General features: G+C 37.1%; 1 protein-coding gene across 3 annotated transcripts; it reads left to right on the plus strand.

The window, feature by feature from the left end:
- The first annotated feature begins 1383 nt into the window (after positions 1-1383).
- cd44b (CD44 molecule (Indian blood group) b) lies at positions 1384-15686 on the plus strand. 3 transcript variants are annotated; one of them, XM_058766332.1, is made up of 7 exons: positions 1384-1580; positions 10571-10736; positions 11991-12130; positions 12212-12295; positions 13210-13449; positions 13602-13649; positions 14878-15686. In XM_058766332.1, exons 1-7 carry the CDS (start codon positions 1511-1513, stop codon positions 15045-15047), a joined length of 918 nt encoding a protein of 305 aa, XP_058622315.1. In that variant the 5' UTR covers positions 1384-1510; the 3' UTR covers positions 15048-15686. The 3 variants fall into 3 exon arrangements, with proteins under 3 accessions (XP_058622315.1, XP_058622314.1, XP_058622316.1); XM_058766331.1 differs by having other exon boundaries at positions 1391-1580; positions 10568-10736; positions 14878-15684; XM_058766333.1 differs by lacking the exon at positions 14878-15686 and adding an exon at positions 13941-14857 and having other exon boundaries at positions 1392-1580; positions 10568-10736.
- The last annotated feature ends 990 nt before the right edge of the window (positions 15687-16676 follow it).

The raw sequence follows: 16676 nt of genomic DNA on the forward strand, positions 1-16676 counted from the left end.
ACTCAAGAAAAGGTGCTAATAAAACACTTCTATGTGTGTTTGTGTGTTGCCATGGTGCAGATTGCAACACTGCAACCACCAGCAACCACTTCCTGTTTTTTTTTTTCCAGATCAGTGTGATTTTGTAAAAACCCAATTCTTTCCATTCTAATAATAATTATCATCTTTTCAGCGAAATTCCAGCAGATACCAGACTCTATAACACGATATAGCTTCAGCTCTTAGACGGCAGACTCGGGTCACAGCTGATCTACTGCCGTCTGCCATCTTTCACACTTCAAAATCAACAGAAAAAATGAGCAGATGAAAACAAGTTGTACCTATGAATTTCTTAACCAAACTAACATGAGCTGGAGCGTCCAGAAACTGTTGACTTGACTTCATATGATTTCATACACGTTTTTTTTCTCCATGATTTGCACCTTGTTTGTCTTAATTGTGAATTTAAATGATAGCTTTGTGTGACAGACAGTTATAAGGCATTATAAAGAGTTACAGTGAAATTAAATTTGACCAGACTGGTCTTTACTGAATCAAGTGTTCAGGAGTTTGTGTGTACATTTGTTTGTGTGTATCACCATAGCAAAGACAGAATCATAGCAGTATTAGAAGCAGCAGCTCTATACAGGAAGTGAGAGGAGTCTCGAAGATCTGCATTTCCAGGAGGTGTCCTGTTTACGCTGTTCATAACAACCTTAATGTTGACAACACAACAGCAGTGACATAAATGAAGCATTTGTCCTGTTTCTGTCTTTCACGAGAAAAATGAAATGCAGCTAATAATGTCAGTTGGTTGTTGCTTTACAAAGAAACTTTCTGTCGTCAATCTTGATCTGAAAAGTCATTTGGCTTAATTATTTCATGAAGTCACTGATGTGGCTAATGAATGCTGGTGTGGTAGATGTGAAATAAAATACACAAATGCTTAAATGATAATGGTGAAAAAATACTATAATGCAGTGCTTTTTTTAAAGCAGTCATGAGAATTTGTGAGGAAATGTGTTGAAAATAATGTCACACTGAAACAAATCTCGATCAAGCTTAAATAGGCTTTATGTATTTTCTTCTTGATTTATCTATATCCTGGATATTTTGTGTGATTCACTGGGTGCTGTCACATGTAGTTCTCGGAAACATTGATATTCAACTTGCCAAAATAATTTGATCATCTTTGCAGCTACTCACACAAAATGACCAACAAATGTTTCAAATAATAATAATTTGACTGCCAATATACATGCTAACGGTGACGAGAAGCAGTAGCAGGGTGATTTGGAGGTGAGGGGTGATTCAGGAATAATGTCACTCTCTACCAAACAAACGTGTGTTTGTCACAGTGTCAGACACACGGAGACCTGCGAGAGAGAAGGGTGTGGTTATACATGCACCTCCCTCTCCTCTGATCTTTATTAGTTCTGGCACTCAAATCTCACCTCCAATACTCCAAACTTACAGCAGACTCTACTGTACACGTCTGGATTCACGTACAGATTCCTCATCAGCCGTCGGGATGTGGATTATACTGTTGGGTATATTCGCCTCTGCATTACTGGCCTCCTCGAGATCAGACAATACCACGGGTAAGAGGAACATTATACATCTGTCTCTGTATTTTGACTATGAATTTTACAGAGTATAATGGAGCAGCACCAAGTGTGTGTCTATGTACAGATGAACAGCTGCTCACTCGTTTATTACAGAGGAAAGGGTGATGTGCTGGGCAGTTGCACATTTCAGCATTACAAAAACAAAGCAGTAAAGAGCCAGAGGAGTTTAAGCTGTTTGAAAAGCGAGTGAAAGAAAGATTCTGGTTCCAGAGTTTTCAGAATATCCAGCTTGTGTTGTAGCATCTCTGTGCTTTCATAAGCAGTTACTGTGGTAACATTTTGTTCTGAAGTTTGTCACATGTAGTTCTTGGAAACTTTGAAGGTTGACTTGCCAAATCTGAGCTGGATGGATAAATCTGATAAATCTTGGTGCTGTGGTGAATTATATTATATCATTGATTTCTTCTTCACATCTTAAATCCCGTCTGAGGTTCTTCATGTCTGAACTATTGATGAAAGCAATACCAATGAATACCTAAATGGAGAACATAATAAAACTCGCTCAGTCCCACTGTTACCACCCACTTACACACCCCTGTTTTACTTTGAAAATCCCACACAATGTGAAAGGGGTAAAGTCAGGCGTTTTGAGGAGAAACTCAGCATGGAAGATGTCAGAGTGAGATGTGTTTGTGTGTTTGTTTTGAGGGAACGGTGGGAAACTGTTTGTTGGCTGGAGAGACATGCTACTGGGCAGCTGTAAATTTCAGCATTTCAAAAGAAAACCAGAGAGAGTTTAAACGGTATCAAAACTCAAAATCAGTCAAAATCAAAAATATCATATTAAACAAAACATTTATTTAGTCTAGGGGTTACAAATAAAGATGATAAATTAATAACAACAAATAATGAACAAAAATTAAATTAATATAAAGGTAATGGTAAAGGTCCATTTGACCAGCAGAGCACAACTTTAGTATAATCTAACAAAAGAACCGGGCTCCTCCCCAAACCACGACAGACCAAAACCACAGCAAAACAAAACTAAATCAACCAGACCCGTATAGCACGAGTGAAACAGACCTGTCAAAAAGAAAGAAAATACAGGACAGAGTGCAGAATTTTACAGTCACTGGAAGGTGGGAATTATGATCAAACAGTATTGATTGATAGATCTGCAGAGAATCGTCATTAATCCTGGAAGAGAGAGAGGCAAAGAGTGGTTGAAGTTCATTCTCATCAGATTGCATTTTAATAGAAAATGAATAGAAATGATGATGATTATAACAAAATAACATGAAGTAAATGTCTGAATACGTCAGTATTTCTCCAATGTGCACACTTTTGAATTAAAAGCTCAAATGGAACTTGTGTATCCATGCCCTGTGATCAAAAACAAATGGGAGAAATGAACTATTAAAATTATTATTTAACTGTTTAAAGTTCCTCAAGATCAAATAAGATTCATTCTCCCCATGATACGGTCTAAAGTAGAGATGTACACGCCCCTGTGGATGGTTGTTTGGTAGATACGTTTACATTTAGTCATTTAGCAGATGCTTTTATCCAAAGCAAATGAGGACAATAGAAGCAATCAAAAACAACAAAACAGCAATGATATGCAAGTGCTATGACACGTCTCGGCTAGCCTAATGCAGTACATGTAGCTAGTTGTTTTTTTTGTTTTGTTTTTTTTTGTATATATATAATATATATAATAAATAAAAATAAAACACATAGGGTGCGTCCGAAATCGCATACTTCCCTACTATATAGTATGCAAAAAACAGTATGCGAGGCGAGTAGTATGTCCGAATTCATAGTATTCGAAAAATAGTAGGCGAGAAGTACCCGGATGACCTACTACTTCCCTCCGAATTCTGTAGTAGGCATACGATGGACACTTTACTATCCCATGAGTCCGCGGGAGAGGCCGCGTCATATTCGAAAAATGGCGGAAAGCCGCGACGCGTCTGTCTTCAAGTGTAAAGTACCTCAGGGAAAAACATTGTTGATGTTCATTGTGGTTAACTTGTACTTGTTTAACATCATCCAAGTAAACCACTGACTTGTTGAGGGTTTAACAAACAGATGAAACGATTGTGTGAATTGGGTGTAAAACGATCTCTAATCATACCGATCAGATGGAGTTACGTTAACCTCAATGTAGTACATCAGCTTGTTAACGCTGCTTTCTTTTAAATAGACGTTTTTTTTTCAAATTTAAAGAATTTAAATCATTAACGATGTTCGCACAGTGAAGTGGGCTCTTTAAATTTTCGCGCTGTTGTGAAGACGCATGACACGTGACAACATCAACATGGCGGATGTAGTACGTCCGAATTCCATTCATACTACCCTCATTCATACTATATAGAACGTACTTTTTTAACGGTCGAGTAGTACGTTCGAATTCAAATGTAGTACCTATACAAGTAGTATGCGATTTCGGACGCAGCCATAGATAGAATAGAAAAGACATAGAGAAAGCTAGTGTTAGAGGCCTTTTTTAAAATAAAACAAGCAATTAGAAAATGAAGAGATTGCAAGAGATCAAGAGGGTCAAGTGTTTTTTTTTTTTTTTTTTAATAAAAAAGAAAACAAATAGATAAACTAGAATTAGAATAGAGAGTGCTATAGTTGGAGGGTCAAATAAAGATGGAAGGTATGTGCCTTTACTTAAGTCAGGGCTGAGCTGTTCTCTCCCAGTGTACAGATTTAAGTAGGGCGTACTGTAAGTTCCCTTCAAGTCAAGTCGAGTCACCTTTATTTATATAGCGCTTTTTACAATACAGATTGTGTCAAAGCACTTAACAGTATCAAATTGGAGGATAGAGTGTCAGTAATGTATAATGATAAGATTAAACACTCAATGTTACGTCCTCTGACGTAATTGTGTATATTGGGAGATGGTCACATGTTGTTTTCTCCTCCCTCTTTTTCTCTTTCTCTCTTTCTCTGCTAAGTAGTGGTCCAAACCATCTGCAGGTGATTTCAATTAGCGGCAGCATGGCTTCCCTGTTATGCAGTGTACAAGAGGGATAAAGGAGCAGAGAGACACGGCTCGAGAGGAGTCCCTTATCCGCTATCCCAGAGATGTTGTTGTTTTATTTGCTCTAGAGCAATTTGTGATATGTGAACCTAAGGTGTTGTTACAACAATGTTAATGTTGGGATTCTGTGTGAATCCATGTAGGGAGTTGGGCGCCTATTTATTTGGGTTTATCCCCTTCTAAACTTTTCACCTGTTTTTCTTTAGTCAGGGAGAGAGGTAAGATTATTGTCTTTTATTATGTTTTCTTTTGCCAGGGAAGTTATTTTGTTATAACCTTTAGAAAGACTGTTTTGTTTGTTATTTTGGCATTTGCTCTCTCCTGACGCTTTGGTTATTTAAGTTGATTAACTGCCCTGATATTGTACATTTTCAATAGTTATTCTTTTGGATTATGTTAACTCCTTAATAAAATAATTAAGTAGTATATATTAGGCGACAGCAGCAAGGAACCAAAACTCCCTCTGAGACAGAATGGAGAAAAAAACCTTGGGAGAAACCAGACTCAGTCGGGGGCCAGTTCTCCTTCAGCCTCCGTGGGGTTGGAATATGGTGGATGAGAGTTACTGGCAAATGGCAGCCTGCCTTTCTCTTTTTTGCCTTCCTGTCTAGGAGGTTTGGGCTCTGGTTTCACAGGGATTTAATAGGTTTTTGTTTCGGAATTAGAACTAAACCTTACTCCCTCTGGGTGAACAGAGAAAGGTAGGGCAGTATATGTTCCCTCCACTTCAATTACCCCTGCTCCCCAACTACTGGTGGGTCCTGAAGTAGGGATATCGCTCCATTTTGGATGGCTTGGATCTGCTCTCCCTCAGATACTTTGGAGTCTTGAAGTAGGGCCTATGATCCCCTCGGAGGAGTGGCAATAATTAAGGGTGTAGCTTGGAGTGCAAATTACTGAGGTTTCTACCACTCTTCTGCTCGAGTACTACATTAGGGTAGAGCAGGGTGAATGGAATTATGATGGGCAACTCACGAGAGTCCCTCTGTTTCATTTGCCTCCTTCTCTAACTGTTGTTGGCTCCGCTTTGATAATACACTCCCTTTGGTAGGCTATGGGCTTTGTCAAGGTGAAGCATTTTCCTTTAGGGTTCTGCTCTTGGGGGCTTATTAGACTTGCATCTGCCCTGAAATGAAGGAAGGAAGGTTGTAAAGGCCAGGACTTCCCTTGCTATAGAGTGTAGAAGCTTGGGTATCCTTCCTTTTCTATTGGAACATACTGGCTTAGGGAGTGGTTCTGCTAAACAGTCTATGATGCATATTTGGGGGGCTGACGCGTCTTGACTATTCTTTGCCCACTACAGTATCTACAGTTTAGTGAGGAAGGCGCTCCTTCAGCGTGGTGACTGGGCATTGCTTCCTCATAGTGTCATAGATGCCGCGTCAAAGTTCCGCTTTGAAAAGAAACCTCTAAGTTATGACTGCAACCATGGATCCCTAAAAAAAGGGAACAAGAAGCGGTGTCCCATTGCCATGCATTGGGCTTGCCTGCATGTCTCCTTCAGACACACTTTTATACTTAAAAGGGGACTTTTGGGGCTGTAACCTATACAGCTGTAACCAGGGGCACCAGAGCATATCAGACACGGCACAAAGAACGGTTAAAAATTGAAAGAATTATTTCACAATTAGTCATTTCAATCAACACATTATACCGGAAATAATACTTTAATGGTATAGTTCACCAAAAAATGAAAATTCTGTCCTTAATTACTCACCCTCATGTTGTTCAAAACCCGTAAGACCTTTTCACAATACTGTTTGAAACGAGCGCATCTGAAAAATATAGCAGAGGACACAGACTGAGCTGCTGCGGATAAAGTGCATAACACAATTTGTTCTAAACGTGTGACAAACTTTATATGAATGACTTAAACAAAACTATAGGCTTCTAGATCTTACAAGTTTTTTTTAAAGTTTAAAACGGCTCTGACAGAAAGGCTGCGTGTGCCGCTGACAGAGATTTGCGCGGTTTAATGTGTTTGAGACGTGCTGTTTTCCTAAAAGCATAACTTACATTTCACAGGTATATTCTCCATCTGTAAATGTTAGAAAGCCATGGAAATATTTCCATTTTGCTGTCAGAAGTGCATGAGCCTTCTGCTTTGCGATTCTCCGCTAAACTTCACAGACTTCATTGAACGAGCGCCGCCACGCGCATGCGCGCCAAACAGACGGAGTGCAATGAAATAGGAGCGCAATAACTCTGACTAAAATATACATTTTGTTGAAATATTTGTAGTTAATAAACAATAAATGTGACATGTGGAATTTTAAACCTACAAGTAAGTGTATGTGTATGATAGCACTAGCTGTAAAGTGTAATGGGGTAATCAAAACAGCCTTTTTACTCAATTAGTCTGTGCTATTTTATTACTTTCATTTTTAGTTTAGTAAATTTAACTTCTGCTTTAAAAGCATTATTTTAGTTTTTAGATTGCAATGGTAGAATGTAATGTGATTTTAACCCTTTTTTAACATAATATATGCCTATGGTTACATTTACGTTACATGGTTACAAAAGCATAGAAAATACCGAGATATATACCGTATACCGCAAATCAGCCAAAAAATACCGAGATACGAATTTTTGCTCATATCGCCCAGCCCTAGCGGGCGGGTGGATAATTTATTTGAAGCTACGGATTCGGGTGACATTTTAGCTCTCCATAGACAGCAAGGTGTTCCTATGCAGTGGTTAGGACCGACTAAAAGTGGTGCAAGTGTTCTTCTAACAAATGTATAAAGTAGTTTGAAGAAAGAGTCATTTTATTATTTTGTGTAAACTGAAAAAGAATACACTTAACATGTTAATAACAAAAATGATTTTGTCAATCTGAACAAACAATTTTACAATGAACAAAGCATGCATTGCATCTCCTTATTTGTGATATGTGTGATTTTAGATTGAATGTTAAATGTTCCTTTCGTGGTCTTAGGACTTTGGTATTACTTTTTGTCCCATGTGCCATTTTGTAGTCAGATTGAAGTCTTTCTGTTTGTTTGTGTTCCTGGTTATTTGTTTGTTTTGTTACTTTCATTAAAACTCCTGCTGTTCAGTCTTCACCTTTGCCTGCCTTCTCTCTTCATATTACCATATATTTGCCTGTCAAGCTACTACTAAGAGGAAAATAATATAAAGCCAATAAATATAGTAAGCTTTGAAAATTAAACATAAAATTAAAGAATGACTTTAATTGTTTTGTATATAGAAACAGTCACTAATGAGGCATCTATGTCATACAATATCTATGCGTTCCCCCTCAGTTTCATTTGTCATTTCATGTTTTAATATTTGTTAAGAAGTTCTGTGTTTGTACTCTGATGGCTGGATTAGCTGCTGCTTCCTGTGTTCTACTTGTTTTCTGAAATGTCCTCATGTTGTTTTGTTTAATGAAGTCAGCCCGGGATTAGATCCATCCCATCTAGACATTTTATTTTAGTTCCCAGAATATTCTGATAAAAGGCAGGATAACGTTCTCTAAAAACTTTCTAAAATGTTTATTGATAACATTGTTAGAACATTATCCTCTAACGTTCTAAGAAAGCTTCCCATCACACTAGATGTGGACTATTGTTCAGAAGTCAAATTTTGGTTGAAAGTGAAAACACACCCTTTGTTTGATGTCAAGCTCCAGCGTCATTAAATAACTCCAAAAACAGCATTACCAGCTTCACTTATTATAAACAAGTGTGATCAGATGATGTTGGCTACTTGGTAATGTTAAAGGTGCTGTATGTAGGATTTTGACTCTACTAAAGCATAAAAATACCATAATATGTTTGCAGATATTTAAGAAACATGCTAAGTTAACATACTTGTTCATCTGAAAAACAATGCTACAGTCAGTTATTCTCCTTTGAAAATGTGCATTCCGGCCCGGAATGTCTGTGTTTGTTATGGTTTGTGAAACCCGCCCACTGCCAGTTTACCCAATTGTATTTCGGCACCGCAGGTTGCCAGTTGGTGGAAAACACAGCGTATTTAATTGTATTTATCGGCCTGTGCGCTCGTTCCTGTTGGTGTCGTTAATCTGGCAACCTGCGTGTGCGTCAAGTCTGAGGAGGAGGGGCCGGGTGAAAAAAACCGTCTCCAATATTTTGAATTTGGACTGCAATACCCAGTTCAACCACTCGGTGTTAATCCTACATACAGCACCTTTAAATATATTATCATTATTTAGTGTCTCGATTGCTCCCAGGTGGCTGGTCCCAGTATAGGTCATAAACCCCACCCTCTCCATGTAATCTAATGGTACGTGAGACAACTAAATAATTAAATTTCACTTAAAATATTTTGTTTTCAAGCAGGGTTTTTGTCATTTGATGTAGATTTTATCATACTGATATAAGTTCAAGTGTTCGTTTTTTAAATAAGCTTGGTTTTAGTTAGTTATGTGATGCAATAAAAACGGGAGTGTGACGTCATGACTGACAGCTCAGACCGACAGCTTCTGAGGCACAAACAGACTTTTTCGAGATCTTCAGGAATAGATTGGAGTTGTATTTACCTTATTTCAACAGAAGCCTCTTATACGGCAATCAGCAGACAAAAATTGGAGCAGTCAGGCTCTCCGAGTCACTACTGCACAGACTCGGGTCCCAAATAAGCACAATATGGCCGCACCCTATTTGGACGATGGCGGCTTCACTTTTCTTCAATGGAAGTGAGTGAAGGTGATTCGTCCATCTTTTTTTACAGTCTATGGTTTCAACAGCGTAAGATCCAACAGTGTTTTAATCAGATAATCTGTATTTCTAGCTTTAATTTTTAAAACACATTGTTCATTGGACGAGACTTTTAATCAGATCATTTCAAGAATTAAAAAAAAAAAAAAAACATCTTTGTCACACAAACATGAAGAATCTGTGAATGAATCTCAACAATGGTGATATGCTTCATGTTGCAATGCATTCTGGGAGCCAATGATTAGTTTTGTATGATGCTTTTCTTTTAAATTCCTGAAATTATCTGATTAAAATTCTGCTTGAGCTCAGTCTGTAGAACCATTGAGTTGCTATAATAAATAATGTACAACTAACACCATAGATTAGACTAGATGAACTTAGATAATCAAACCTCTATGTGAGGATATCTTAATCATCAGCAATCAACCAGCATCATCTAATCACATTCATTTGCTGTTTTTGCCATAACAAACATAGCTACAACAGCTAAAAAAAAACATTGAAAAGCCAAGAGTCAAAGTGCCCAACTAAAGCAAACACTGATCACCACAATGGTGACATTAAACCAAACTATTACTTTCAAACAGACATTAACATCTAAATCCAAATCTCTATTAATCTCAATAAGACCTTTTGTACATGTATGACAGAAATAAAATCAATCTGGTTTATGACAAGTAAAGCTGGACATACTGTTTTTGGAGTTATTTAATGAAGTTGGAGCTTTATCAAAGAAAGGTTGGGTTTTTACTTTCAACCAAAATTTGACATCTGAGCGACATTTGAGTCCACATTCAATGTCCAATGGGAAGCTTCCCACTTAAATCTTTATTAGAAAGTTAGGGGATAATGTTCTATAAATGTTATCAATAAACATTTCTAGAATGTTTTTAGAGAATGTTATCCTACGTTTTAGGAGAATATTCTGGGAACTAAAATAAAACTTGCTGCTGAAAACATTACCAGAACATATATAATGTTCTCGGAACATTCTTTAAACAATAACATTCCTAGCTGGGATGCCTCACCTACTGCATCCACCCCAACAGCGTAACATCTAAATTTGCCAGGCTGATGTGAAGTGCTCTTAATCTTTATGTGTTATCAGCTTCTTTCCCTCTTTATGATTAAAGCTCAAATCTGCACTAAACCTTTAGTCTCTATTATTGTTTCCTTTCTCACACTTCTTCTACTATGTTTCAGAAAATCTTGCTTCTAGAGTGGCACTGTATGAATAATATTGGCTCATTACTGTAGTTAATGCCCTGTTTCTCCTGTAGTAGTGCGCTCACGGAGCTGCAGCTTTGCTGGAGTGTTTCACGTGGAGGGGAAACAACGCTATAGTCTGAAGTTTGATGCGGCCGAGAGGTTGTGTGAGTTTTTAGCCTCTTCATTAGCCAGTCTGGAGCAGGTGGAAAAAGCCTACGATAAAGGACTACAGACATGCAGGTTCTTACATTCATCTGAACATAACCAAATGACAATTAGCCTAAACGGTAACACTTTAGAATACTGTTCCATCATTAATGAATAACTACACAAGAACACATGAGTAACGCAATATTAGCACTCTAGTAACTACTAGTAATTAACAAGAAACTCTGATTAATGAATTAGTAAGTAATAGTGCTTAGTCGAATGTGGTAGTTCACTATTAGCTAATCAGTAACTACTATTTTTTCATACCTCCCCAAGAACTACTAAGAACTACTGTATACAGGTTCATAATTAATATGAATAATACATAATGAATAATTAATTCTAAAGTAAAGGTCATGGTAACCCACTAGTAATGACTCAAGTATTACCAAATTCTTCAGAAGGAATTACTAATTATTTGGATCAGTATTCTAAAGTGAAGATCATGATAACTGCCTAGTAATGACTGAAATCATTGTAAGCTTTTGAGAGTTTTGTAAAGTATTGGATAGTAATTATTCAGGTGGTATTACATCCTTCTAAAGGAATTAGTCATTATTTGGATCGGTATTCTAAAGTGAAGATCGTGATAATTATCTAGTAATTACTGAAGTCATTGTAAGCTTTTGAGGTTTTTGTAAGGTCCTGGTTAGTAATTAATTTAGCTAGATTTGGTAACACTTAAATCATTACTAGTGGGTTACCGTGATCTTCACTTTAGAATACTGATCCAAATAATTAGTAGTTCCTTCAGAAGGATGTAGTAACACTTGAGTCATTACTATCCAAAACCTTACATATATCTCAAAAGCTCACTATGACATCAGTCAATATTAGGAAGTTATGATGATTTTCACTTTAGAATACTGATCCAAGTAATTAGTAGTTCATTTAGAAGGATTTGGTAATACTTGAGTCATTACTAGTGGGTTACCATGATCTTCATTTTAGAGTTAATTATTCATTATGCATAATTCACATTAATTATGAACCTGTATAAAGTAGTTCTTAGGAGTTCTCAGGATATATGAAAAAAATAGTAGTTATTGGTTAGCTAATAGTGAACTACCAGTTTCAGCTGAGCGCTATTACTTAATAAATCGTTAATCAGAGTTCCTTGTTAGTTAATAGTAGTTACTACAATGTTAATAGTGCATTAGCCATTTGTTCCTGTGTAGTTATTCATTAACAAAGGATCAGTATTGTAAAGTGTTACCGCCTAAACATACAGGATCATTATAACCATGAGCTCCATCTAAATATAAACATACATTTTGTCTGCAGGTATGGATGGATAAACAGCTCAGAGGTGGTGATACTCCGTCAGAAGCCAAATAAACTCTGTGCTAGCAACCAAATCGGCGTCATCAGGAAAACTGAGGAAAAGAAAAAAAAATATGACGCCTTCTGTTATGATGCTGAAGGTTTGATTTGTACAATATGCTGCAAGTTTTAGTGAACACATTATCAGTCATCTTTTTAACTAAACATTGCATTTTAATCAGATACGTCAGATAAGAACTGCGCCACTATGATTGACCCTGACATTTTAAACAAAACAGATGGCGACTCTGTCTCAGCATTTACAGGTATGACAGTTACCAAGGAATAACATTTTGAATGTATGCATTTGGAAGGCAATTTTGGAAGGCATGTTTAAATTTAACGTACACTTTTATATTTAATGTTTGTTTGTTTTTTTAGCACACATTATTTTTACACTGGTCGACAGCCAAAATGCTTCAGAAATAAATGTAGTCAAACTTTACAAATTCTTTAACTTTACTATTAACTTTATTAATGATGCTTAAAATGGTTGATTAGCTCTTTTTGTAGATAAGCTACAGTGCCTTTTGCATTGGCACTGCAAATTTAATCTACATGTTTTCCCCCCACTGAACAGTGAGTGATGAGCACAACGAATGATTTCACATCGAAAAACAATGGAGAAATGCCATGAGTGCTTGCAGACTATTGCTGAACAGTGATGAATGCAAAAAGTGCAGAGCAAACACCGAATAGCACTAAACTATATACGTAATAGGCTTTTGCCTTTTATTAGAAATATTATACATTTTATTAATATATAACCCTTTCTGCTGATTTTAAAGTGTTAAGGCTGGAATACACTACATGACTTTTAAAATCTGAGCAGATTTTAAAACACTGGGCTTTATACACTTACCGACTTTGTAAATTGTCACAGAAGAAAAACTGGCCATCACACACTAAACGACTGAGGATCACACACTACTCACGCAGAAACGTGTGCCTTGTTGCTAGGAGATGCCTGACAAATGAAAACAATATATCTGCTCAAAATATCAAACATGTTTGATCTCCTCTGACTGGATGGAATCAGAGTCCGTGTCCATCATACACTACAGGATTTTCATTGAAATCTGTCAACTCAATGTAATGCTGTAATGCTGGTTGTCTAATAAATTCATGTAAATATCTATAAGACAGCAAGTTGAAGTTCTGCATAACTGTCATTTGACAGAAGTCACAACACTCCAAACAAATGCTGGAGTGGAAGAGTCTGAAAACTCAACATCTGAAGACACATTTGTGTCTGAGTCCTCTACTCCAGTTCACTGGACGCAGACCAGACCCACACAGAGCCCTGTGGAACAGAACCACACCGATCAAGCAGACGATCAGACAAACCCTGATACGCATGATATGGAGTTCACAACTTCCTCAGGGCTGAGTGAGACAGCGTCTACCAGTGAAACACCAGGTGACATTTTCCGTTTAAAGTCATCATGGGAATTTTAGCCATATCTATTTTATCATCAGTTCATTCTTTACAAATTATAATACACTGTTCAGTATATTAATTGTATGTAATTGTTACTGAAAATGACTCTTCTTTAATCTGTTCTGTTACAGTTCCCTTTGTTACTCCGGAATATGGCATCCAAAACAACAGCTCTATAGGTATGGCCAGATTAATATAAATCCTTTATTAAAAGTCATGCCCAAATTGTATTTATTCTGAGACCGCTATTTGCTTTAACAAGCCTAGATTGACAACATGTCACCAGGTTGTGAATTATAAGGCAGTCTTCCCTGTTGAAAAAAAACAGCATATGCTCGTTAGGTGTTTTGGTCATGTGCTGGTCCTAAGCTGGTCCTGAGCAAGAGCTAGTTGCTTAGGACCAGCTCAAACCAGCACCTATGCTTCAAAACATACCTAACGAGCATATGCTGTTTTGTTTTTTCCAACAGGGTTAGGTCAGGGATCTTCAACAACTCCAGTCCTGGAGGGCCGGTGTCCTGCAGACTTCAGTACCAATCCCAGTTTTACTCATTTGTCTAATTCGTAAGCAATTCTGCACACCTTGCTTCAGGCAGGTTTCCAGTCCTGCTCCTGCAGAGTTCAGCTCCAACCCCACTTAAACACACCTGAACCAAAGCAATCAACTCTTACTAGTCATGAAACGTCCAGGCAGGTGTGCTGAGGCAAGTTGGAGCTCAACTCTGCAGGACAGCAGCCATCCGGGACCGAGGGTAAGTGTTAAACTCAGCAGGACACTGACCCTTCAGGACTGGAGTTAAAAAGCCTTGTTTTTGGTGGTCTGATCACCATCCTCGATGGATGGGGAAAATGAAGGGCTGTGGCATTTTCAAAGTACATGCACAGTTGTAATGCTACTCATTAAGTACAGCGTTGTCTGAATTAAACTTGTAATATCATTTGACCACCCCCAAAACACAATCTGTTATCGGCATGAGCAAGTTTAGCAACCGCATACAAAACCAGAGTCACTGACAGAAAACAGAACAATGGGTAGAGTCTCATAATTGTGGAAGTAGAATTTTTAATCCCATGAATACATTTGCAGTACAAATACAAATGCAAAACAAAGATGACCCTGAGTGTTGTTGAACTGAATATATGAAATAAATCTGTTAAAATAGCCTTTATTTAAAGCAGCATAGTTTTAAGTTAAACCAGTGCCAGCTTTTAGGATGTCTAAAAATAGCAAATGTCTATTTGATTATTTGCTGACAGCAGACAAACCAGCAGATGTCCTGACATAATGTGAGAACATGAAAAGGGAAAAGCATGAAAATATATATTTTGTTTATTAAGAACACACACCAAAAAAACTCTTTTGTAATTTGCACTCTAACTATGTCATTTGTTCTAATCCTATTGCAGACTGGCTGATCATTTTACTCACCATTTTGGCAGTTCTTCTCATTCTGCTTGTCTGTCTTATTGTAGCAAACAGAAAAAGGTATGTTGTACGTACAAAAATACCACCGCCTGTCACAATACCCACACTTGTCAATTTGTACTTGCCTACTTGTGTTATGTACTGCCGGTAATTCTGGCCACTGTGTGCGAGTGTGATCTTGAATGTGTGTAAAAGAACATTTGATTGACACCGCTATCATAAAAGCTAATTTGCTAAGACAGTTGCTATTAAGTCTTGTCAACTGGTTTTAGAAACCATGACATCGTAGCTGTTGTGTAGGTGAACATATGCTTCTATTCTCAAGAAGGAAGGCTTGTGGTTTCCTAAATGTAGCGCTTCAAAGGTGCTAGGGTTAGGGTGTGCTAGTGTTACTGTTTTTCAGCCCTGGCATCGTCTTGCTTGTACTTCCTCTCTATGCATGCACCCTGAAGTGTGGGTATTGAACAGGCCCTAAATGTCTTTAAATCAAGTGCACTTAAACATCTGTGCTCCATAAGAATAAACAGACAGTAGTGTCAACAGCTGGATTTAAAAAACAAACAAAAAAAAAAACATAAAAATAGGTAACACTTACTAATATGATAACAATTAATTATGCATAATTGCATGCAAGTAACCCTAAACCAAACCCTAATCCTAAACCTAACCATATAGTAAGCACATGCAGTTAATTAATATGACTCAGTACCTAAATGTATAATTACACTGTAACAAGGACACCTTAAAATAAAGTGTAACCTAACAATAACAAAATACAGAAACAAACAATAGGTTTGTTTTACACTTTCTAACTTTAAAACTATTGGACTTATAAAATAGCTTCCAGTAATTTATTATTTAAGTTAACAGTGTGATTGGGTTTTAGTGATGAACACCTGCTGTTAACAAACAGAATCACTGAAAGGAAGAGAAACACAAGAACAACAACTGACTTTAGACACATGCTTAGATGAAATCAACTGAAATAAAATGCATTAAATCTCAAGATCTGATTAAACAACCCCACAAACAGCATCACCAGCTCCACTTATTAATAACCAGACTGACATTATTTCTGTCAGACATCTACAGAAGATCTTATTGAGAATTAACTAAGGTTTAGATGTTGATTTATTTTCATTTGAAGTAACCATGTTAGAGATCAGTGTCTGCTTTAGTTGGGCTCTTGACCCTTGACTTCTGTGTTAGTAGTTTTTTCCCCTCTCTTTTTCTCTGGTTGTTGTAACCATGTATTTTTCGAACATATTTGTTACAACTCAAAAGCCCAGAGGAAGTGATCAGTAGTTGGTTGTTATATATTTATAATGACAATCATCTATTAATGAGCTGATCTCATTGTGTGTGTAATCTATGGTCAAATGAATGTATTGATTCCAGTAAAAGCGATTCTGAAAGCCACTGGTTCTGTGACAGTCAGTTAATATAAAGGACTTTCTAAACAGTTTGTCCACAAAAAGTTTTAATTTACGGAAGCAATTAGACTCACACAGACATCAAGAATCAGCTTATGAACCTCAACAATGGTGACCATTAAAAAAATATAATAATAATTTTGCAATGCATGCTGGGTGCTAGCATAGTACAAAACTCATCCATGGCATGCATTGCTGCATGATTTTTTTTTTTTTTTAATGGTCACCATTGTTGAGGTTCATATGTGAGGATATCTTAATCATCAGCAATCAACCAGCATCATCTAATCACATTCATTTGCTGTTTTTGCCATAACAAACATAGCTACAACAGCTAAAAAAAAACA

Source organism: Onychostoma macrolepis, chromosome 25, assembly GCF_012432095.1.
Source record: "Onychostoma macrolepis isolate SWU-2019 chromosome 25, ASM1243209v1, whole genome shotgun sequence".
Lineage (NCBI taxonomy): Eukaryota > Metazoa > Chordata > Actinopteri > Cypriniformes > Cyprinidae > Onychostoma > Onychostoma macrolepis.